The sequence below is a fragment of the Phyllobates terribilis genome, unplaced genomic scaffold, assembly GCF_046119375.1.
Source record: "Phyllobates terribilis strain yellow unplaced genomic scaffold, ASM4611937v1 Scaffold_4__5_contigs__length_816908805, whole genome shotgun sequence".
NCBI lineage: Eukaryota > Metazoa > Chordata > Amphibia > Anura > Dendrobatidae > Phyllobates > Phyllobates terribilis.
This window is the reverse complement of record NW_027362764.1, coordinates 515,693,531-515,718,578: the sequence shown is the minus strand read 5'-3', so window position 1 is coordinate 515,718,578 and position 25,048 is coordinate 515,693,531. Positions and strand designations below refer to the sequence as shown.

The 25,048-nt window shown below is 42.1% G+C and overlaps 1 protein-coding gene across 1 annotated transcript; it reads right to left on the bottom strand.

Annotated features, from left to right (window-relative positions):
• Nucleotides 1-731: 731 nt before the first annotated feature.
• On the bottom strand, nt 732-24,388 carry MRS2 (magnesium transporter MRS2). Its single transcript, XM_073678852.1, has 11 exons — nt 24,102-24,388; nt 23,096-23,169; nt 22,791-22,827; nt 20,991-21,103; nt 18,331-18,504; nt 9,333-9,463; nt 9,106-9,222; nt 7,561-7,713; nt 5,449-5,566; nt 3,757-3,870; nt 732-1,972 (listed from the first exon to the last, which is right to left on the bottom strand). Exons 1-11 carry the CDS (start codon nt 24,268-24,270, stop codon nt 1,910-1,912), a joined length of 1,263 nt encoding a protein of 420 aa, XP_073534953.1. The 5' UTR covers nt 24,271-24,388; the 3' UTR covers nt 732-1,909.
• Nucleotides 24,389-25,048: the final 660 nt, after the last annotated feature.

Sequence of the window (25,048 nt, the reverse complement as noted above, 5' to 3'; positions counted from 1 at the left end):
ACAGAGATGCTCTAATCTACTATTCACATGGTTTTCCGCTCAGCAAATGGGTCAGAGCTGCAGTACCAGACACAGAAACATGAACCTCACTGTACTGGGTACAGGTTGGACCTCTACAGCCACTGCATTGCTGAGCTGTGGGAGTCCTAAGGATCAGATACCCAAAAATAATACAATGATGGCCTACCCAAGCACAACCAATCAATATCAAAAGCCTGAAACCTACTTTAAACCATTGTAACTCTTCAGATTACTCCAATTTTGGTAAGTAGTAGCAGTCAGCAAGTCTTAGAGCTTATCCATATGGCACAGTGGATATTCAGTCTATGGCTTTCCCATAGGACTCCATGCTTTGAAGAGGCAAATAATCTGCGTGCCAGCATACAATGCTTTGTTAGATGTTACTTCTAACCTTAGAAGTGATATTTCTGATAAAACATGCCAAGATTCTCTTCAAATCTGCTGAGGCTCCAAAAAAATAAACTCAAATGGAGGTAAAGTAAGGATGCTAAAAATTACTATGGGTGCTCTACTCTTGCATAATTTTTTTATAACAATATGGTAATATTCTTGATCCCTTAAAACAGGGTTCCCCAACTCCAGTCCTCAAGGCCCACCAACAGGTCATGTTTTCAGGATTTCCTTAGTATTGCACAGGTGATGTAACTATTGCCTGTGCTGATGATGGAATTATCACCTGTGTAATACTAAGGAAATCCTGAAAACATGACCTGTTGGTGGGCCTTGAGGACTGGAGTTGGGGAACCCTGCCTTAAAAGGTAGTCTGTCACCAGATTTTTGCTACCCCACTTGAGGGTAGCATGATTGATTAAGGGGCATAGACCCCAATTAAAGCGATGCATCACTTACTGGGCTGCTTGCTGTAGTTTTGATAAAATAACTTGTATCTTCTGCAGATCTACCAGTTCTCTGAATGCGGAGATCTGTATAACCCTGCCCACATCACTGATTGGCAGATTTTCAAGCAAAGCGTGCATAGGCAGAAAGCTCCAATCAGTGGGGGTGGGGTTAAAAGAGATCATTAATATGGAGAACTACATGACAACAGAAGTACTGATCCTATAGTGATAATCTGCTGATAAAACCAGTTCCCTGAACGGTGAGCTTTGATTGACAGCTGTGTACACTGTGCATAGGCAGAAGCTGCCAATCAGTGGTGGGGGTAGAGTTACACAGAGCCCATGAGTATGGAGGACAACATGGCAGCAGGTTTACTAGTCCTCTAGTGATTATCTCCTGCTGATAAAACCATAGCAAGCAGCCCAGTAAGTGACATCTCTGGAATCAGGGTCTCTGCCGATTAGGTGGCAAAAACCTTCTGACAGATTCCCTTTAAGATTGCAAGGAACAACAGTCAGTAAGGCACAATGCATTAGATCTACAGATAATAAATAGATATACATAATATTTTTTAGATTAACAGCAGCAAAGTACAACAGGGAACATGAAATCAAGGACTGGCATCCTCAAGGCACTGTGGTGAGGGACTAACCTACAAAAAAAAAATCACATTAACCACACACTGTACCTTAAAGTAGTATCAGTCTGCTAATCTACTTCAACATTAGACCAATAAACCTGATGTTTTCATTACATATTTTTTTCTTTTTATAAAAGTTGTTACATTCTAAAAATTATAAACAAAAAATATTTTAAGGTGCAAGCGAATATGTTCAGGGGGCGGTGTATTCTTTAGGAAAATGGGTTTGCTCGGTGATACATCTATGCCTTGTGGTGCCCCAGGCAGATCTGATTAATGTGTGTACAAGCAACATGACTGCCACATCCTGGAGTGTGCAACCGGATGGCAAAGAGCAGGATTGTAACAGTCAGAAGTTCAGTAGCAGTCCGGTCCAATGTGCATAGCTTTCTGGCCTCACAGGGAAACTTATACTTTATGCCCATTTGTAGTATCTGCTCTTCCATTGAAGGGGAATGCTCTCTTCCAGATCTTAAAAACAAGATAAAAAAAACAATTAAAAATCAAACATTTTTGAAAATCAACATGAATGTTACTAAGTGATCTACTCAATTATCCATATTCATCTATATGTTCCTGTCTGTCTCAAGTCACGTGTGTGTATGTATATACATTCCTCAACTTTGAAATTGAAACACCAAGAAGGAAAAGTCTTGGCGTCCTGGCAGTCACAAGTCTGCTTGTGTCCAGCTCAGCGTTAGTGATTTGTGGGTGAAAGCAATTACTCCAAAATTTTTCAACCAGACACCAGGCCACATCTTGCTTGTGATATTGGAAGCAGCCCACAAGACCTAACCGTGCAATGGCCTGGAGCATCTCCAGATTTGTCTCCCATACAGCACACCTAGGAAGGCCTAGGTCGGCAATTGCTAAGGGAGCTGCCAGCAGCGGATCTTTATGATTTGCAGGCCCAAATGCATTCAGTGTTGAAAAATATTCCTCAACCAATAATAACCTCATTGATAGCAGCCAAGGCAAGTGCAAGGATTTCTGCATGTGTCGCTCATAATACTAAAATAAAGATGATTTGAAAATTTTATTTCCATCTTTTTTTTCATAATTTACATATCATTAACATGTCTAGTAGCCCTGTCATTTTGCATGATTCCACAACTTATCCTTCTTGGTATTGCAATCTCAATGTTAAAGAGAGCGCACAGTTAGGTCCAGAAGTATTTGGACAGTGACAAGTTTTGTCATTTTAGCTGTTTACTAAAACATATTCAAGGTACAGTTATATAATCATTATGGGGTTAAACTGCAGACTCTCGGCTTTAATTTGAGGAAAAGCATTCTTTAGACAGATGAAACTGAGATCAACCTGTCCCAGAATGATGGGAACAGCTCATGATCCAAAGCACACCATATCGTCTGTGAAACATGGTGGAGGCAGTGTGATGGCATGGGCATGCATGGCTTCCAATGGCACTAGTGTTTATTGATGATGTGTTTGAAAGCAGAAGCAGCAGGATGAATTCTGAAATGTACAGGGCTATACTGTCTGCTCAGATTCAACCAAATGCAGCAAGGCTGATTGTCCATCTGTACTCTGAAGCACCGTCCAATGACCTAAAACTTACAGCGAAAGCAACCCAAGAGGTTTTTTTTTTTTTAAGGCAAAGAAGTGAAATATTGTGCAATGGCCGAGTCAATCACCAGATCTCCACCCCATCGAGCAGCATTTCACATGCTTAAGACAAAACTTAAGGTAGAAAGACCCACAAACAAGCAACAACTGAAGTCATCAACAGTAAAGACCAACAACACATCACAAAGGAGGAAACCCAACGCTTGGTGATGTCCACGGCTTCCAGACTTCAGGCCGTCATTGCCTGCAAAAGATTCTCTACAAAGTATTAAAAATGAACATTTAATTTATGGTAAAATTTATTTGTCCAATTAGTTAGTTAGTTTGGAGCCCCTGAAATGAGGAAGCTTTGTAGAAAAATAGATGAAACTCCTAATATTTTTGTTCAACCCATTTAAACCTGAAATTCTACACTTCAATTGCATCTCAGATCATATTCCAAACAATAGAAATAGAGGCATAAAAACACTAATAAAGCTCCTTTCTTGATTGCAGTCTATTGGACCTACAAATATAACAGAGGTCTCCTCAAATCTCAAAATATATAGGGGCAATTGGTTATCCAAATCCATGGACCCAATAGGCTCCTATATTTACTTTCTTCTATCTATATATGAAAGAGAAGTTTGAGATAGATATACAGTACATATATTTTACTATTACATACTGAAGGTGGCTTTGATGGCTCAAGATGTCTTCCAAGAAAAGAAAGCAAGCGTCGCCAGATCAGGCCACTTCCTAGGAACATAACTCCAGTAACGAACCAAAAAACTTGGGGATCCTAAGACAGGGGAGGAAAAAACAAAACAAAGAAAATAACAATGAAATGTGAAGTCAGATTCAGTAAGAAACTAATTTTACTGTCATGTACAAATACATTAAAAGGGATTGTCCAAAGTTATTTTTTTAAAAAACAACAACTGGAAACGCTGTAATAAAGCGACAATCCCCCCCCATCCTAAAAACACGACTATCCCATTTAAACCTCCACAGCATCAGCACCACTGTTCTGTCTGTCATTACATGGCCATGTTAACTTTTCTACAGCTAATTAGGTGCCATCAACTGTTACAGCCATTGCAAACAATCACTGGCCTAGGCAGTCATGAGGGTAGACTGAATTGCGTACCTTTCCAAAAAGATTTTTATATCCCTGATCCCTGCTTTGGGCTGGATCTACATGGCACCAAGCATCACATTGCGCCTTTCCATCTCATGATGTCCTATGATGTTGCACTGAGACCTGCGACACAGTCGCAATTTGCACGTGACTCACTTGCTAAAGACTTTAATGCAAGTCACATGCGACTGCGATTTGCCTGAAACTTATCTGCAATTTGGCAATTTTGCTCCAAAAAGCAGCAAGTTGCAGACAAGGTGCACAGATATTTTGGGAGAATTGCTGTTGTGCAGCATGTAGTTGTGTTGCCCGGGCCTCCGTGTGAATCCTAAAGTTACACAATATAATGATCAATGGGGTGTGTACTACTGTTCACCTTAATATCCAGATGTTAATGTAGCAGGGACCAAATGAATGTTTTGCACGCTACATCTATTGATTTAAAGGGAATTAGGATCAACCCTCCAAAGCCATTTACATGGCCATGTAGATAATAGGAAGCTGAATAAAATAATATCTGCGATTTGATGTCTTCTTATTCCAGAGAAATCTACGTTTCTTTATGTAAATGACCTCTTCCAGCCTATGGGGAGGATGCTGCCTGGAAGATAACAGTCTCCAGAGCTTCGTTTACATGAAGGGGAAGACACCAGTGTGAGACAAGTAACTAACACAGAACAGGGGAAATTAACTTTGTCTTCTTGCAAACACATTGTTTGCTTTTCTCTGAACTCTGCTGTACTGTAACAATATTGCTGCCCTGTCTGCCTGTGAGATGGAAGCTGAGAGGAACCTGCAGATGTGTGAGGTATAATCACACACAGCTCTGCAGTGATATCAGGAGAGCAGAGAGCGGCCGTTAAACGTCACACTGGCAACTCCCCTTCATGTAAGATAATCTCTGGAGGCAGAGTTATCTTCCAGACAGCGTCCTCCCCATAGCCTGGAAGAGGTCATTTACACAAGTGATAAAAGATGATTTATCAACAACAAGGCATCTGATATGAGACAGAGATAGGACTTTTTTTTTTTTAGTATTCTATAATCAGTATGCCCATATTAATAATTTAGATTCAGATTTCCTTTAAAGTGCCCTTAGCACATTTAATCTACATGGAAGGCAAATCGCATAGGCACGCTACATTGTAGCCGTACCATGCAGCCCCCGCTATATAGGTGCTGGATATATCTCTACGGTTAAATTATCCCATATGTCAGAAAAAATAAATAAAAACAAACCTCTTCAAAAGTCGACTCCAAGTTCATCCCAAAAGCCACTCCAATCAGACCAAAAAGAGAAAGGGAGAAAGTTCCCATGGTCAGCTGCAAATTCAGTCTCATCATCACATTCCGATGACTGAAAGACAAAATGTGGACAGATCTCTAGTTTGTAGAGTTTTACATCAGGAGCAGCTTTAAAGAAATGTCATGTACTCACTTTCTTTTCTCCCACCAAGCATTTTTGAAAGCCTAAAGCATTTAAAAAAGACGCTGAAAAGACTGAATATATGAACAGAAAAGTCGTTTCTCCATAGAAATGAATAGGAAGATTTTTTGAGCGTTTTGCAAGTTTTTCGGAGCGGACCTACTCAAAAAACACCATAAAAACAAAACACAGGGGTCGATTCATTAGAGCTTTTACGACAGAAAACTGGCGTAAAAGCTTTGAAAAATTGCAAATAAATGTTGCAAATTTTAAAGTTTTCACACCAGTTTTAATCAGCTCAGCCAAAATGGGTGGATCTGGTGAGAGACTGGGGCATGGCAACGCTCACCTGTTAAGACTCATAATAAATGCTGGCGTTTTGTACTCCAGTAGTATCTCTGTTGTGGCGCATGGAGGGATGCGCCAAATTCATTAAGTGGTGCTGTGTACTCCATGTTTTCTTATTATGTAAATGAGCTGTTCAGAGTTATGGGCCGGACACTGATCTGCATGAGAATCAGCCTCTAGAGATTTTAGTAAATGAAACGGGGCATTACCAGTGTGAGACATGTAACTAACACAGAACTAAACTTTGTTTCATAGCAAAACACATTAGCTGCTGCAGCCTTCACCTTGGCGGTGGAGTCGGAGTCGTGGAGTCTGTGTCCATTTTGGTGGAGTCAGTATAACATGGACCGACTCTTAAAATATATAATAAATTGGGTACAGTAGTTCAATGCAGAACGTGCTGTAAATTTTCTCATAAGAATTTGGGACAGTTCTGAAACGTCCTATAAATGCCTGTTCTGTTCCTGGTCTAAGGATCTCGGCTTTTAGTTGAGATGAATCTGTGCTGCACTTTACGCACATGCTCAGTAGTGAGGCCGTGCTGTGGCATCGGCGTTTGAGGTTTGGCTTACAGACTCCACAGCTCTGCTGTACTGTAACAATATTGCTGCCCTGTCTGCCTGTGAGATGGAAGCTGAGAGGAACCTGCAGATGTGTGAGGTATAATCACACACAGCTCTGCAGTGAGGTCAGGAGACCAGAGAGCGGCCATTACACGTCACACTGGTAACCCCCCTTCATGTAAAATAATCTCTGGAGGCAAATTATCATGCAGATCACTCTTGATATGCTGACATATTAAGATAGACTTCTCTTCACTGGAACTAAGGGGGTTAGACAAACTCCTGAAAAACAACCTCATAGCATTATCCCTCCATCACCAAACTTTACAGTTGAACAATGCAGTCAGGCAGGTAATGTTCTTACATGACTTCATTAATTAACATTAAAGTTCTTAATGTTCTTGACTCGTCCATTAACCTGCCAGATAAAGAAGCGTAATTTGTCAAGCCACAGAAAACATTTCCACTGCTCCAGCCTCCAGTGGCAGGGTGCTTTACATCACTCCATCTGACAGTTGGCATTGCGCCTGTTGATATAAAGCTGACGTGCATCTGCTCTGTCATGGAAACCCATGATACAAAATTCCCAGTGCAGTTTTTGTGCTGATGTTTACAGAGCATTGGGGACTTTTATGCAGCTCAGTGGTCTGTCACTCCATGGGGTCTGTCACTTCATGGTCACGTTGTTTGTCGTTCCTAAATGCTTCCACTCTTCAATAATACCCACTCACAATTAACTGGAATATTTAGGAGGGAAGAAATCTCACAAATTGATCTTATAACGCTGGAATTCTGTGAGCTCTTTAGAACGATCCATACTTCAGCAGGTATCAGCAAAAGACACCTGTCAATGGGACTGAATGAAAAACCTGAATTCAATCATTAAGAGGTGTGTCCCAACACTTGTGTATTTTTCCTTTATGATATGGACAACAACGCCAAAACACTATATACATTATATAAACACATACTTACTCACACACATCACATACAAGATAAGACATATAAACTGACCTGTCTAAGTTAATAAAAATCACACTTTCTGAGTCATCAATTAGAACACGCAATTCTCTGGCAACATTTGCCAGATCTTCTGCTTGTCTGTAATAATTCTCAAGAAGCAGCTCCATTTCTTCTGTGTGATCTATCCGAGACGTGCCCTCTTCACTGCAAACATTACATATTAGTACCACGCAGTAAACATGCTTTGATATCACACACCATGTATTCCCTCATTAACCCTTCTAAAGATGCTCTTTTATGTAAACCAGCTACTTTTAGCTTTCCGAGTTAGAGTACCTATCAATTACATTTATTTTTTTTTAATTATAGGTTCTCGTTAAAGGGGTTTTCCAGGACTATTTTTTTTTTTTTTTTACTATGGACCCAAGAACAGGTAGGTAGTTACTAACTACCCGCGCCAACGCAGAACAGACTCGCTGATTCTGCTGCTTCACGTCAACAGAGCAGCTCTTTGTCGATGGGGCGTGACGGCTTGAATCATGCTGACTGACAGCCAGCTTACCATAGTTAGGTAGCGAGGAGCCGGCTGTCAATCACTGACATCAGCTGTCACGCACTGTCGACAGAAGGGTAGAAGCTGCTCTGTTGTGATGTCAGTGGAAGCCACAGAATTGCCAACAGGAGAGGTCTGTGACCGCACTGAGCAAGCAGGGATCGGCGGTGGCCAAAACAGGCAGATAGTTAGCAACTACCTGCCTGTTAGTTCATAGGTCCATAGTAAAAAATAAATGAATAAAGAGATTAGTCCTGGATAACACTGTTAGCATGTGCAGCAGATCTGTGGGGGTTGTGGTCCAGATCGCTTGAAAAGCCCCTCTCCAGCACACTGTTAGGGAGGCTTAAGCGCATGCGCAAAAGTGGTGTATAGGCTCAATAGAAAGTCTATGAGCCCATACTCTGCCTGATTTCTAACATGACCTCATCAGCAGCATGCCATTCCCTTTTATAGTGTAATGGTAAATGAGAATAAATTGTGACTGCTCTAGTTGTTATCAGAAATAGTGAGAAAATCTCAACAGCAGCCAAAATACTCAGGAATTCTATATTACTACATACTGGTTTCCTAGAGTATACAGAAATTAACTGCATTGTATTCTAATGTTTATTATGTTAGACAAAATACTTTTTTAAAGGGTGTAGCTCGGGCAGCACTGGGTATAAATTATGACAAATATATGGCAGCCCATGGCTTGCATACATTTCTAGCGTTGGCTCATGGCAGTTGAAAGATGCACCAAATTAAGAGGCACACCTCTTCATGAATTTGGCGCATCTTATGCCAACATTCCCTTTATCAAGACTGGTTTGCAGAATGCCAGCCTTCATGAATTGGGTCCTTTGTAGTAGTACAGAAGGTGCTAATATGAGAGGCATGTCTTGGGTCAAATCTCATAAGTTTAAAAGATGTATAGTCTCAATAATGAATCAAAAGGTTGTACTACTTTTCATGGTGACCCATAGAGAGCTAAATAAATACACATTCAAATACTGTGTAAAACAATCTTTCTATAAGCACCGTGTAAGGGTCATACATACAGTGCTGGAGGGGCAGACAGCTTGGTCAGGCACAGCTCTTCTATCAGCTCATCTTCATCCAGGATTTCCAGAATTGCTTCTTTAAAAACTTTTATATCAGTTTCCAGTTCAGAAAGACTGTAAAATAAACAGGTAATAAATAGAAGGAAAATATTTGTATATTTTGCCTCCTCTTGTCCAATGCAGAAGGCAATTTGTCCTCTCCTCCGCCAATGTAACAAACTCACGTTTTCCCATTTTGCAACAGGATATGCAGTTTACTTCTATCTACAGATAAAAGCTTGGGGTCCACCAAAGATTCCAAAGTTTCTAGAATTCGAGGTTGTAAAAAATGAAGTCTTCCTTGGAGAGTGCTAATCTGGAAAGAAAAAAAAAGTATTTAAATTATCCATTGTATAATATATGTATTTCCGCTTAAAGTGTGTCCGTCAAAAAAAATAAAAGGGAACACAAACAGAATATAACTCCAAGTAAATCAAACTTCTGTGAAATCAAACTGTCCACTTAAGACCCCGTCACACTAAGCGACGCTACAGCGATCCAGACAACGATAAGACCTGTCAGGGATCGTTGCTGCGTCGCTATGTGGTAGCTGGTGAAACAAGTCAGATCTTCCCAACGACGCAGCAATGATGCGGCGACCCGTAACGATCTGTATAACGATGAACGCCTATGTGTTTGTGTCTGAGTCGTCAACAAGGTCGTTGGTAAGGTGTCAAACACACCGATGCATGCTACCCAGCGGGACCTCAACGATCAAAGAAATGTCCAGACCATTCCAACACGACCAGCGATCTCACAGCAGGGGCCTGGTCGCTGCTACGTGTCACACGTAGCGAGATCGCTACTGAGGTCGCTGTTGCTTCACAAAACTTGTGCCTCAGCAGCGATCTCGCTTAGTGTGACGGGGCCTTTAGGAAGCAACACTGATTGACAATCAATTTCACATGCTGTTGTGCAAATGGAATAGACAATAGATGGAAATTATTGGCAATCATCAAGACACCCTCAATAAAAGGAGTGGTTCTGCAGGTGGGGACCACAGACCACATCTCAGTACCAATGCTTTCTGGCTGATGTTTTTGGTTGCTTTTGAATGTTGGTTGTGCTTTCACACTTGTGGTAGCATGAGACGGACTCTACAACCCACAGAAGTTGCTCAGGTAGTGCAGCTCATCCAGGATTACAGATAAATGCGAGTTGTGGCAAGAAGGTTTGAAGTGTCTGTCAGCATAGTGTCCAGAGCCTGGAGGCGCTACCAGGAGACAGACCAGTATACCAGGAGACGTGGAGGTGGCCGTAGGAGGGCGACAACCCAGCAGCAGGACCGCTACCTCCGCCTTTGTGCAAGGAGGAACAGGAGGAGCACTGCCAGAGCCCAGCAAAATGACCTCCAGCAGGCGACAAATGTGCATGTGTCTGCACAAACTGTTAGAAACCGACTCCATGAAGGTGGTATGAGGGCCCGACGTCCACAGATGGGGGTTGTGCTCACAGCCCAACACCGTGCAGGACGCTTGGCATTTACCACAGAACACCAGGATTGGCAAAGTCGCCACTGGCGCCCTGTGCTCTACACAGATGAAAGCAGGTTCACACTGAGCACATGTGACTGACGTGACAGAGTCTGGAGACGTCGTGGAGAGCGATCTGCTGCCTGCAACATCCTTCAGCATGACCCGTGTGGCAGTGGGTCAGTAATGGTGTGGGGTGACATTTCTTTGGAGGGACTCCTGGAAACCCTATTACCGGTAGGTCTAATGCCTACTTTCCAGGACATCCTTCCTGACAGCACCGTCAGGAGAATACCAGAGTATACATTTTAGGGTGGGACCACTGCCTGGAGGACCTTCCTTCCGTAGGCCATCTTTTGGCCTGATAGAATGTCCAATTTATAATGTTTACAGAAGGTGTTCAGATTTGTCCAAGTTGCTGCTTTGCAGATTTGGTCCACAGATGCCCCTGCTTTTTCGGCCCATGATGAAGACATAGCCCTGGTAGAATGGGCTCTAATTTTCAGGAGGGGACTTCCCCTCAGCTTAATAAGCTAGACTAATTACTGATCTGACCCATCTTGCTAATGTAGATTTTGTTGCCTTTTTCCCCCTTATTTTTTCCTCCAAACTGTATGAATAGGTTGGAATCTACGCGCCAGTCCTTCGTGACCGCTAAGTATTGTAGAACTACTCTCCTGACATCAAGTGAGTGGAAGGCTAATTCCTGGTCCTGACAAAAAAAGGGTAGGACCACCTCCTGATTCATATGGAAAGGGGTAACTACTTTTGGTAAAAAAGCTGGGTCTAACCTGAGGATAATACAATTGTCTAGTCATTTCAGGTATGGGTCTCTGATTGAGAATGCTTGAATCTCCCCTATCCTTCTCGCTGTGGTTTTTGCAACTAGGAACACTGTCTTAAGTGAGAGGAATTTTATGCTCAATTCTATGAGAGGCTTGAAGGGCTTGTTGCATAGGCTCTTTAGGACCATGTTTAAGTCCCATGGTGGGATGTGGGATTTAATTGTTGGTCTTAACCTTGTTGTAGCCTTAATTAATCTTTCTACTCATGGATGGTGAGCTAGCGGATAATCTATGAAAACGCTCAATGCAGTAATCTGTACTTTTAATGTGCTGGGTCTTAGACCTTTTTCAAACTCTGTCTGCAAGAAATCTAGTATTTTAGGGAAGTCTGGAACGGAACTCCCAGATGCTGGTTGATACTGTGAACAGAATCTCTTCCAGATTTTTGTATAGATGGCCGATGTTACAGGTTTCTTACTATTTTGCATGGTTGAGATTACTACGTCTGATAGGCCCCTAGATCTCAGGATCTGCCTTTCAGGGTCCATGCCGAAAGTTAGAGAAACTTCACATCGGGATGAAATATCGGGCCCTGAAACAGCAAGTCCTGCCTCTCCGGAAGGATTATTGGATCCTCCAGGGACATTTTATTCAGTAAGGGGAACCAACTTCTCTTGGGCCAGAAAGGTAGGATTATTATCACCCTGGCTTGGTCTTCCTGAATCTTCTTTAGTACCCAAGGTATCAAGGGTAAGGGAGGGAATGCATATACTTGATTCATCTTTGAGATAAAGCATCTATCCCTGCTGGTCTGTCTTCTGGATTGAGGGAGAAGAATTTTTCTGCCTTTGCGTTTTTCCGTGTGGCTAAGAGATCCCATTGGGGAATGCCCCATCGATGTGTTACCTGAGGAAACACCTCCCGGTTCAACTCCCATTCTGACTGTAGAACAGTTTCTCGATTGAGGAAGTCTGCTACTGTATTGTGGGAACCTTTTAGATGCACTGCAGATATTGAAAGGACCGATCTTTCTGCCCACTGGAAGATCCCCCCCCCCAAGGATTGTAGAAGGTGGTGATGTGGACTGCCCTGATGTTTGAGAAAAGCCACTGATGTCATGTTGTCCATTAAAACTCTGACATGTTGACCTTTTAGATGTTTTGACACCTTTTCAACACCTCCCAGACGGCCTGAAGCTCTCTCAGATTTGATGATCTGGGACGATCCTGCGTCCCCCAGGTACCTTGCAAGTATTGACTGCTTATGTGAGCCCCCTAGCCTCTGCTGCTCGCATCGGTAGTGAGAGTTACGAATGGGGTTAATTTCCACATGACTCCTTCCTGTAGGTTGGCCTTGGAGGTCCACCAAGTCAATGATCTTTTGGTAACCTTCGATAAGGAAACCCTTTTGTCCAGATCGACCATTTTCCACCGATTCCAGGTTGATAGAATTTGTTGCTGCAATTGTCTTGAATGGAATTGGCTCCACCTGACTCCCGGTATGGAAGCTGTCATGAGACCCAGGATTTTCATACATTCTCGAATGGTAACTTTCATCCTCCTCCTGAGTTTCTTGAACTTGGCCCTGAGTTCTGTCTGTTTCTTTTCCGGCAGAAAAGACATTTGTTGTTCTGAGTCTAGGAGGATTCCCAAAAAAAATCTTCCTTCTTTCTGGAACAAGATGTGATTTTTCCCAGTTTATAATCCATCCTAAATTTCTTAGGGTCAGGATGGTTGATGTTAGGTTGGTTTTCAGCTGCTGTGGAGAGTCTGCCAATACCAGGAAGTCGTCTAGATATTGAATGATTAATATTCCTTGTTCCCTGAGGAACGTGATAACTTCGGCCATCAGTTTGGTAAAAGATACGTGGAGCTGAAGATAGGCCAAATGGAAGACAAGTGAACTGGTAATGTAGAATGGTGTTTCCTTCTTTTAGTGCAAACCATAGAAACTTGACTGTGACGGTGCATTGGGACATGATAATAGGCCTCTTTGAGATCTATTGTACACATCACCATGTTGTGTCCGATTAAGGGAATTGTCGACCTGATTGATTCAATTTAATATGGTGCGATAATCGTCCCCGGGTTTTTTTATTGAAAAAAGACCCGAGTAAAAGCCCAGGGACTGTTCTGCTTCTGGTATCACTGCTCCTGAGTTTATCGGTTTTCTCACATCAGTTAGCAGTCTTTGAGACCTGGGCGGATTGGGTTGTTGTCAGGTGAAACCTTCCCTGCGGGATCTGTCCGAATTCCATCTTGTAGCCCTGAGCGATAGATTGGAGAATCCATGGGCTGTTGGTAATCTTCATCCATGCTCCGTGGAAATGTTGGAGTCTTCCTCCTACTTTCCTGGCGTCATCTTCTACGTGTGTTAACACTTGTAGTGGGAAGGGGATTCCTCGAGATACCCCCCTTCTGGTAGCTCCATCTACCTGACTTCCCTTTTCCGGAATATTATGGCTTTTGCTGGTAACGAGGTTTCCGAAAGGAAGACACCTTCTTAGGTTTCTCCTCTGGAAATCCCTTTTTTTCATCTGAGGCTTTCTCCAGTATTTCATCCAATACTGGACCAAACACCCGAAGGCCTGAAAAGGGAATGGCACACAATTTACTTTTAGAATGACTGTCTCCTGACCAGATTTTTAGCCATATTGCTCTTCTGAATGCAGTAGAAAGGGCCCCATTCCGAGCAGCAAATCTTAGTGATTCTGCCGAAGCATCGGCGACAAACCCTGTTGCCATCTTAAGTAGCGGAATTGAGTCACTTCTCTGGATGTCTTCCTCCTCAGGTGGTCTTCCAGCTATATGCTCATGGATCTTGCCACTGAAGTGGATGCAATATTGGCTTTTGTTATAATCGCAGATGTTTCCCAGGTCCTTTTAAGGAGATTGTCTGCCTTCCTATCCATTGCATCCTTTAGAGATGACGAATCCTCAAACGGGATGGATGTTTTTTTTCGTTACCCTGGCAATCGGTATATGAGTTTTTGGGGTTTCGTCCCATAATTTTTTATCTTCTGGTTCGAATGGTAGGAGAGTTCTGAAGCTTCTGTGGATTACTAGCTTCTTCTCTGCGTTCTCCCACTCCTCCAGGATCATTGCCTTAATGTGATTATTCACGGGAAAAACCTTATTCCTGCGGGTTCTCAACCCCCAAACATCTCATCCAGCACTGATGATGCTTGGTAAGTGTCTTCTATCAGCATAGTGTTTCTTACTGCAGTTAACAGTGTATCGGTATCTTCCCAGGAGAAGAAATATTTTTTCTTCTCTTCTGGGGGGGGTTAGTGATAGAGTCTTCCTTGTCCTGATCGGGGGCAGAAAAATCCGACAACTCTTCTTCCCCAGAACTGGACTTTAGCTCCTGACATGGCCTCTTGAGACGGGGCACACACTGAGGAGCGACTAAGTTTGTGACCGTACTCTGCACTTCCTTTCTTACTATTGCTCTTAAGTCTGACTTGAAGGAGGAATGTTCTTCTTTGACAACTTTTGCAATACAGATAGAGCTTAACTGTTTCCCGTATGTGTACTGTAGTTTCTTGTTACAGATGGCGCATCTCCTTTTCTTAGGAGCTGATGTCATCGTTTCTTTTTTAGGTGTCTCCTTGTCCTAAAATGACAAGGAGTAAAAGACTCTTTACTACCGCAGACAAATAGGAATGTGGTAAGAAGAGGGGAAGTACTCAGTAACTTACTTGGACTGGAGGTTCAGTCGGAGTGTCAGAAAGGTTTCAGTGGTTTGATCTGCCATTACTGGGGAGCCGGTTGACTGATAGCTTTTCTCACCTGTCTTCCATCTGCATCGTCAGAAAAAAAGGTGTTTCCCCTTTAAATTTTCAGTTTGGCGCCATTTTTTTTCAAAATTTCCGGAAGTGCGTTCCACTGTGAAACGCACGCCGGCTACTAGAGGTTCGCGTATCGCTCCCTCTGTAACCAGAAGTGCTGTCTCCGCCATCCTGTGGCACACGCTGGAGCTGTGCGCAGGGCAACAGCGGCCGGAATCCCCTTTGCGGGGGAGACTGTTCCACTCCTACCGGACATAGGCTGAGGGACCCCTGGTTTCAGCGGGGTGTTGGCCTCCAGACCCTGGGAGGAGGGAGGGGAGGAGTACGAGGACCCCGGCCCGATCCTCCTGCGCCCGGCTTTAGGAACTCCTGCACCCGGTAAAGTAATCCTCTTCTGTATCCATCCCTGATAGGGACAAGAAAAACACTGGAGTTGGGGTGGAGGGAGGGGCCTTTTATCCTCTTGAAGGACGACCTCCTGATGGTGCTGTAAGGAGGGACGTCCTGGAAAAAAGAGTTCGAGCTCTCAATATACCGATGTAAAAATGATTTTTCTCTATCTTTTTGTGTAAAAGTGGCAGAACATAAAAAAAATTATAGAAATTTGGTATCGCTATAATCGTACTGACCCGAAGAATAAAAACTGCCTGATCACTTTTACCATATGGTGAACGCCATAAACAAATCTAGCTATAAACAATTCCTGATTTGCTGTTTTTTTCCCTACCACAGACTGCAAGGAAGACTTCATTTTTTACAACCTCGAATTCTAGAAACTTTGGAATCTTTGGTGGACCCAAAGCTTTTACCTGTAGATAGAAGTAAACCATAAAATGGGAAAACGTGGGTTTGTTATATTGGAGTAGGAGAGGACAAAGTGCCTTCTGCCTACCAAAAATTGGAATAGAAAGCGATCAAAAAATGTTATGTGCCCGAAAATGGTACCAATAAAAAGGCCAAGTCGTCCCGCAAAGAACAAGCCCTCACATGACTGTTGGCAGAAAAATAGAAAAATGATAGCTTTCAAAATATGTTGATGCAAAAAAAAAAAAAAAAAAAAAGCGTTGTCTGTGACAGCAGCCAAATTTAAATCAATATAAATCTGGCATCGCTGTAATCGAACTGATCCAAAGAATAAAGTAGTCTCATCACTTATAACGAACGAGGAAAGGCGTAAAAAATAAATGAAACCAATTCTTCACCTGGTCTTGATTTTGCTTTCCATAGATTGCAGTAAGGCTTGGCGCAAATTTATCCTGTGCTCTACGCTGAGCGCTTAAATCGGAGTTTCCATGTAAATCTCTGAAATACGTGATTCAGACAGAACTCCAAGCGGAAGATTCCCTATAATGAGGCAGACAGTCAATAGTAACTCTGCTGGCTCATTATAGTGAATCGATCCATCGGGGGTTTCATCTCAATCACATCATTCGGAGATTTAGATGGAAACCCAGAGTAAGTGCTCAACGTAGAGCGCAGGATAAATGTGATCCAAAATGTTACGTAAAGTGTTCCCAATAAAGGCTTCACCTCAATCCACAAAAAAGCAAGACCCCACTTAGGTCACTCATTGTCAATGGAAATATAGAGGGCTTCCACCTTACTGGTAGTACAAAGGTTCTGGAAAAACGCTTATGGCTCTTCACCCCCCAAAATAAATACTATGACGGCAGATTTGCAATTTTCACTCAGCAACATCCAAGGCTGCTGGTTTCCGGAAAACACCTATGGAGTTAAAATAGTCAGTAGATCTACAGATAAATTCCTAGAGGGGTGCAATTTCCAAAATGTGGTCACTTGAAAAGGGATTCTGCTCTTTTGGCACTGTATATGGAGTCCGCAAACAATTCTAGGAAAATCTGCGTTCCAGGAGGCAAATAGCCTCCAGAGTCTCGCAGTACTGTACAGCCACATATGGGGGTATTGCCATATTCAGCAGAAAATGTGTGCTAAATTTTGGTGCCATTTTACCCATTTCCCTGTGTGAAAATGTAAAGTTTGGGACTAAAAATTTTTTTTGTGGTAAAAATTTAATTTTTTCCTCACTGCCCAACGGTATAAAATTCCGTGACACACCCGTGGTGTCAATATGATCACTGCACCCGTAGATTAATTCACTGAGAGGTGTAATTTGTAAAATGGGGTCACACAAGGGGGGAGGGGGTTCTGCTGTTCTGGCACCCGTAAACCATAACAGTAAAATCTGCACTATAATAGGTGTTTCTTCCCTTCTGAGCTGTGCACTGTGCCTGAAAAGAATTTACAGATTACATGTGAGGTACTGGCACACTCAGAAGAAATTGCACAACAAACTGTGATGGTTAATAAACTTCTTGAAAGTGCTTTTGAGCACTTTGAGGGGTGCAGTTTTTAGAATGTCACTTTAGTGTACATTCTGTAATTTAGGCCCCTCAAAATGTGGCCTGTGGTCTCCAAAAAAAAAAATTTTTTTTTTTTTTTTTTTTTTTTAAACTTTGCTGGAAAAATGAGAAATAGCTGATCAATTTTTAACCCTTATACTTTGGTAACAAAAAAAAAAGTTATATTTCGAAAATTATTCTGATGTAAAGTAGTTATGTGGGAAATTTTATACATTAACTATTTTGTGTGATATAATCATCTGTTCAAAAAAGTTGACATAAAAGTCAGAAAATTGCAAAATGTTCAAAATTGTTGCCAAAATGCCAGTATTTTCACAAATAAATGCAAAAAAATAATCGGCCTAAATTTATCACTAACATGAAGTACAATGTGTAGAGGAAAAAAATATCTCAGAATCCGTGGGATCCATTGAAGTGTTCCAGAGATATTACCACATTAAGTGAGTGACACTGGTCAGAATTGGAAATTTTGTCATGGTTAGGGAGGTGAAAACAGGATCGGGGGGTGAAGGGGTAAAGGACATATAATCTTACAGATTGAATGAGATCCGTTCCCAAAGATATCTGAAATATCCATAATATGTAACACAATAGACATCTGGGGAGAGTACATCCGCTGTTAATTGACCCAAAAGTTAAAGAGAACAATTTTATTTCCAGTTAATTTATAGGGTAGAAAAAAAAACAAACAAACCAAGTTTCTTTACAATATCCAACCCAGCTGTAAGCACACTGAATGACCAATAATGTCTTACCCTGTGCTGCAGGATTGCTTCCAAAGCTCGGAATTCAAAAGGTAAAGAGTACGTGACTAGCTGTCCTTCTCCTGCTAACTGCGGGGCCAGCTCTCGGAGGAACCACTGCTCCAAATGGAAGTTCCGATAATCCAATATTAGAAGATATTCAGAAGTGATAACAGCCTTTACAAACTGGAAAAACCGTAAGGGAAAAAAACAAACAACTTAAAATTACATTACAGGATGAGATACTGAAATATTAAAGAAATTCATTCCACAGAATACCTAAAAATGCCATCTATTATACGAGTGGAGATCGGGTGAAGTGGCTTCTCTGAGAATACTGAATATGGTGCATATTTAAGGAGGAGTTGTTTACTACTTGGACAACCCCTTCCTAATTACTATAGTCCGCCAAATAAAAAAAAAAAAAAAAAAAAAAAAAAAAAGCTTATACTCACCACCTGCACTGTTATAGCAGCTGATTGAGTGCAGCCGAGGGCTGGGAGATCCCCCCTCTCCTCCCTAATGACAACGCCGGAATGGCACAGGTGCGGGAGAGGAGAATAAGTTTTTTTTTATTTACTTGGTGGACTAGAGCATTTAAGAAAGGGTGGTCCAAGTAGTTGGCAACCCTTTATGAGTTTAACTACCAAAATTAATGAGTCTCTCACCCTTTTAAAGTGAGCCTGACAGCTGATACATGCTGCCACCGTGGACACACCTGTCTGACTAGTCTCCAGTGCTGTTCGGGATCCCCGGAGGCTTCTTCCTACCGGCTGCCCTGGATTGTCAAATATTTCTGGTAGTTCCCCACAATAGTCAGTCTTAATGCCAAATATTAAATTTTCTATTTTGGGGTACTTGAACTTCAACAGCAATACTATAATGGCAAATATTTGGTCATTTAATTAAATTGGCCATTAACTTAATAATATGCTCCAGTATTACCATAGTGGTTTTGTGTATGGGGGCTAGAGAATACTATTTTGACAGTTCATTACACAGATCCCAGTGTGGCCTTGTTACATTTTTGTCCATATATGATGTGTGGAGCCATTGTTATCATGCATTATACCCCTTATAATACACAATTACTTTCGTAACTGTTACCCTTTTCCAGTTCTATACAGTCCTGTGGCTGTAAGCATGTGTGATCTGAGGGTTTCCATGACTTCCGTATTGATAGACTCAGTGGGCTTGGCGTCCCTTTCACCCCCTTATGGCAGGACAGACTGATGTATGCTTCACACCACCGCAAGTCACTTTTACTTCCGGAGCTTATGCCGGGCACGCATGCACCGCAAAGTCCACATGTAAGTAACGTCGCAATGAGCCAATTTCTCATTGGATCATTGACATTTATACAGGTGACGCTCCCCCTGCCCTGACAGCCCCCCCCCCCCCCCCAAAGATGCTGGAAGAAAAGCACGTTGGGGCAGAGGGAAGCTGTGCTACATTCATTCCCCTACTAAGAGTTGACATCTTTTTACAGGTATATACTGTGTACTTTGCTCGCTTAATTAACTTGTGATCTCAGTATATTGTAACATCTGTTAGGTTTTGTTGCAGGATTTATAGGTTGCTATGACTATATGAATTGCCACTTTACTGCAACACTATAGATGTATGCCTATCATTTGCATTACTTAGCATCATCTGCCACGTCTCTTATCTTTCAGTGCCTTTTCTGATTTTTAAATGCATTACTTAATAAAATATATTTATTTTATAATGCATACATCTTCACTTCTCGTTACTGAGCAATACAAGTCCTTAGTTTATAATTATAGTTCATAGAGCCAGTGCCTGATAAATGCTGCACATGAAGAGGGCAGCATGTATTAGCTGTTGGGTTCACAATAAACTGCTTGTAAAAACAAGAAACTTTACAATTTCTCTCTTATTAAAAATCCTCTGTTCAAGTACTCAAGAACTGAACGATTTGTAACTATATACTTTACCGTTTGTTAGCTAGGTTACTGACCATATCTGGAGACCATCAGCAGTGGTCAGTCTGCTAAGCAAGGAGCACAACTCTTACAAGATCTGTGCTGTAGAGCTTGCAAGTGCTGCTCTGAAGCTGGCGGGATTGCAGGATCTTCAGCTATCAGCTTCAGTGCCCCTGTGCTTCTACAATGCTATAGAGGCAAAGCTTCTGGCAATGCAATGCGTGGTACTGGTCCGAACTGTCAACTGTCAGAAGCATACCACCCCTGACAAGCACGAGGCAATGGGCTGTGTGCTACTGAAGACAAGAGAATAAACCCTTAAAAAAAAAAAAAAAGTTTTTTTAAATTTAGAAATATGCCATCTCATTCATTTATGGGATATACTGTTTTCCATTTCTCTAATATTGATAATAACCATGTGCCTTTAGGATAGGTTATCAAAGTGTCGTCAATATCTGATCGGTGAGGGTCCGACACACCCATAGATCAGCTGTGGGCAGCGCTGGAAGAGCCCAGACGTAAACAGTGTATGGAGAAGAACAGCATCACTGCAGATCTGCTCCTATTCAATACAAAAGATCTGATATTGATCTCTTTTGACCTTGTTTGGATAAATGGATCTCTAGGACATGTTTGGCGTATACACCAGCTTACTAAAAGCTTTAGTTAGATTTGAACAGAATCTAAATAATTTTCCAATTTAAAACTGGATATGGTTAATATTACCTCCATTCTTAAAATGATCTTGTTATTTCTGGAACTGATGCTCACTAGATGCTGAAACCTCAGATCTCGTGCTTGGAGTCCCAACTCCTGGTATAGTTCGGTTTTCTTTCTTTCTGCCGAAATAAAATAACAATCACATAAGGAGAACTCAGATTTGTGCGTGGGATGTGTGTATATTTCACCATTTCTAACCAAACTGGGGCAGATTTATCAATTTATTAACATCAGTTGTGGTATAACTATGGTGTACGTGCAGAACTGTGCAAAAAACTATGAGGACTTCAGAGTCCCACTGAAACACATTTGGTTGATTAATCTGTTGCATATTGCATTAAAGCCACGGCCCCACTATGAGTATTCGGTCAGTATTTTTTCCCTCAGGAGTTGAAGCCAAAACCAGGAGAGGAACAATCAGAGAAAAGGTATAATAGAAACAAGTCACCAATTCTGCATTTATCACCCACTCCTGAGAAACAATACTGACCGAACACTTATAGTGGGGCCATGGCCTAAAGGTGAGACTTACCCAATTCAAGATCAGACCATTTCCCTTCCACTCTTGACCAAGTACATTTGTATTTTCATACATGTCATTTAAAGAGCGGTAACATTTCTTCTCATTTGGATATTCAAATAATTTGTGTCTTTTTTTCCATGATACGTGGGGCGTCATTTTTCTTTGTTATTTTCATACTTTTTACTTTAGCATCCCACGAGTATCGGGTGGGAAAATAAAAATGTGTCCGTTCACATTTTTTTTATATAACCACAAAGGACCACTAAAATACATTTTTCATTTTGGTCCCCTTTCCATTACAATTACTATCATATATGGGACACTATTTTCCGACATGGGGGGCTAAAAAAAAGCAATTTGTATTGGGAATGGCTTTATTTTTTTCCTGCTTTTTACTTATTTTTAATTTCACACATTGTGCTGCCCCCCATAAGGTTCTTTTGGAGGCATTTCAAGATTTAAATATTTTTTTTTCACCTGGCTACCCCTATAAGGGTATGTTCACAAGTTAAGTTTTTTGCTGTATTTCAGCTGCAAAATTTTACTGTAGGAGCAAAATGAATGAGATTTCTGAAGTCTTATGCATGTGCTGCTTATTTTTTCCTTGAAGATTAAATCAGTTTCAAATCTGCAACGTGTTAATTCTTTCAGCGCTACTGCAGCATTTTTCACCCATTCAAATGAACAGGAAAAAAAGAGGCATAAAACATTTACACAAAAAAGCCCCACTTATTTTAAGCAGCATTTTTCGTGCCAACAATCAGTATTTGTAGCACATTTTCCTCCGGGAAATTCTGAACATGTGTGCATACCCTATCTGGGGCTGGTAAATTGGCACCAGTCACAGGAGAAATTCGGTTTCCTGGCTACATTGCACAGCTGTTTTCTACTGAGGGGGAAAGAGGGGAATATAGGGGGGTTTGGAAACGGTGGCATGGCTGAATAGGCACATGCCCCCCAATAAAAATGCATGGGGGGCATGTTAATAACCCAGACTCCTTTTTCTGAAAGGGTGACAAAGGTATTGTTTTTAAAAAGGGAGACAAGCACCTAATCAGCCAGCCATCTATTTCCAGAAGTAAAAACCTGCTGACAGGTATTGATTTAAAAATATACCAGGTGATTTATTTACCTTTATTTCAGACTTTATCAATTGTTGTTTTTTTTTAATTGCAACTATATCAAATTTTGCATGTATCCTATTCTCCTGGACGGCCCTATATCCTCTAAGGGGAAACCCATTCAGTATACATACTGCATGCTACAGAACAGTGTGTACTCACCAAACGACAGTATGTTCCCTTCCTTGTCAAATTTCATCTGTGAACAGGAAACACAATGTCATACAGGAAAGTACAACGTTCACCTATAGTTCACTGACATCTACTATAAAGGACAATTCTGTATAACAGTAATAATAGAATAAACATGTTATAACCATAATGCCCTTAGTTCAGACACATTGATTCCAGGACAGATTTTCACCCCTTGAGGACTGCGCATGGCAAAGGAAAAACATGTGCTGAATCCATAACACAATAGGTGGGAGGTATCATTATATATACAAGAGATTATCTGGGAAACTTACCACAGAGAACACTGGAGCCACACTGGCCAACGTGGCCTGAGACGTGTCAGACTGTGTATGCCGGGATAACAGACCTGAAAGACACAGGATGGAAGTTACCAAGGATGGGAACAAAGATGCTACAGGTTTTCGATTTTAAACCCTAATGCCAATGTGCCTCGGGATTCTTTCGGTACCTGAATATCCATTATTGATCAGCGTGCGTTGGAACGTCACTGGTTTCTAATAAAGGATATTTGTATTTTAACACAAGACTTTTTCACCCTTTCTAGGATTTATGCATCAGTCCAAAAGAGGATTCCTGGATGTTGTGGATGAACCCTGACTTATGCCTTTTAATGGCAATTTCATCCATCCGACTTTCACAGTCCAAATAGACCCGCTCCTGGTCCAGACACTGCGACCTATCTGCGACTATGTGACCTTACACAACACCTAGTAAGAACTAGCGCCTATAGTGCCAGCCCTATTAGCAGCTCTTCAGTGCAATGTAGCAGATACCCGTCATTACAGGGACAATGGCCACAGCCTCTACTATAGAGCTATACATCACCATTCCTGTATTGTAAGCACAATCCTAATATCACTTGCTGTTTTTACACCACAAGGCCGGACAACCCCTTTAAACAAGCAGCCGACTTGATCCCAGTGGATTAACATGGCGCAGTGTAAATGCTTCTTAAGCGGGGTCCTCCGGTGTACTGAGGTTACTCGGTTTGTGGACAGCACAGTTATCAGAAGTGCTGCCAAATGTGCACACAACAAAGGCATGTGCCACAAGGGGTTAACTGTCATCCAGGTGACACCAGCAGAAATGTGCAATATAAGTCTATGGGATTTACATAGGACTGCAAACCCTTTAGCCTGCAAGCTGTCTAAAGTTTAGAGAACTTTCTGGGAGCAGTTGTATAATTCTAGAAAGTGGAATTTAGTTTACAAACTCGCGCCAACTTCAAGTGGCTGATAACAGAGAACCACAAAGTAGTGATAGAGTCGGTTCGCTCACTGCTGTGCGGAAGGAGCCCGCGCCGCCGTCCACCTCTCAGCCAGGGGCTCTGCAGGAGGCAGCAGCCGGGGGAGCTGGTGAGGGTCCTCGCCTGCTGGAAGCGCGCACAGTGTACGTGCAGCCTCCTGCCGGCCGCTGCCAGCCTGTGAACTGCTCTGCCGACATCCATGACAGCCGGGCACCACGCCAATCACTCAGGAGTACAGCATGACCCTACTCGCACACGGTAGTAGTTCAGCTGCTCTTCAGCACTCCACATGCGGCCCAACCGGAAACTGTTCTGCGCTCTCATTGGTTGCCGCCACTAGGGGGAAACAAGTCACACATTATGTCTCCTCTGTGGAAGCCATGTTGTCGGAGACCTTCTTACATTGCAGCCAGCGCAAGGAGGGTGGACATCACTGCCCCCTATAGAGATGCAGCATTGCTTTTGTCGAGTTTGTTTCATTTTGAGGAAGGAGATAACTGCTGCTGACATTGCCCTCATAGGAAGCGCAGAGCTAAGGACACCATGACATCTCTAGTGATGTAGTGGAAACAAGAGGAAATGTATGGTTGTTTTTCATATTTTTGCTACAATCTCAAAAGATTACTAAAATATATTGTTTTTGTGATGGGGGAAGAGCTAGACATAATGATGTGATCCAGCAGGGGCTCCTTTCACTTTTGCTTTCTTTTCCCCTATAATGTCATAAAAGACTTTTGGGGGAATTTCACAATACATTTTTAATCCATAGATTTTTATTATATCTGATTTCCTCTGTAACTGGGGCTGGTAAATTAGCCCAAATTCCAGGACACATTCCGCCTCCTGACTGCTTTGCAAATGGGATCTGGGCCTTCTGGCACAGCAGCTCCTGCTCCTTCCCGGTCACCGGTGATCACAAGATGGCGAAGTCCGGAGGAGGAAGCGCTGTCATGTTAGTGCTTCCTGTACTGTATACACA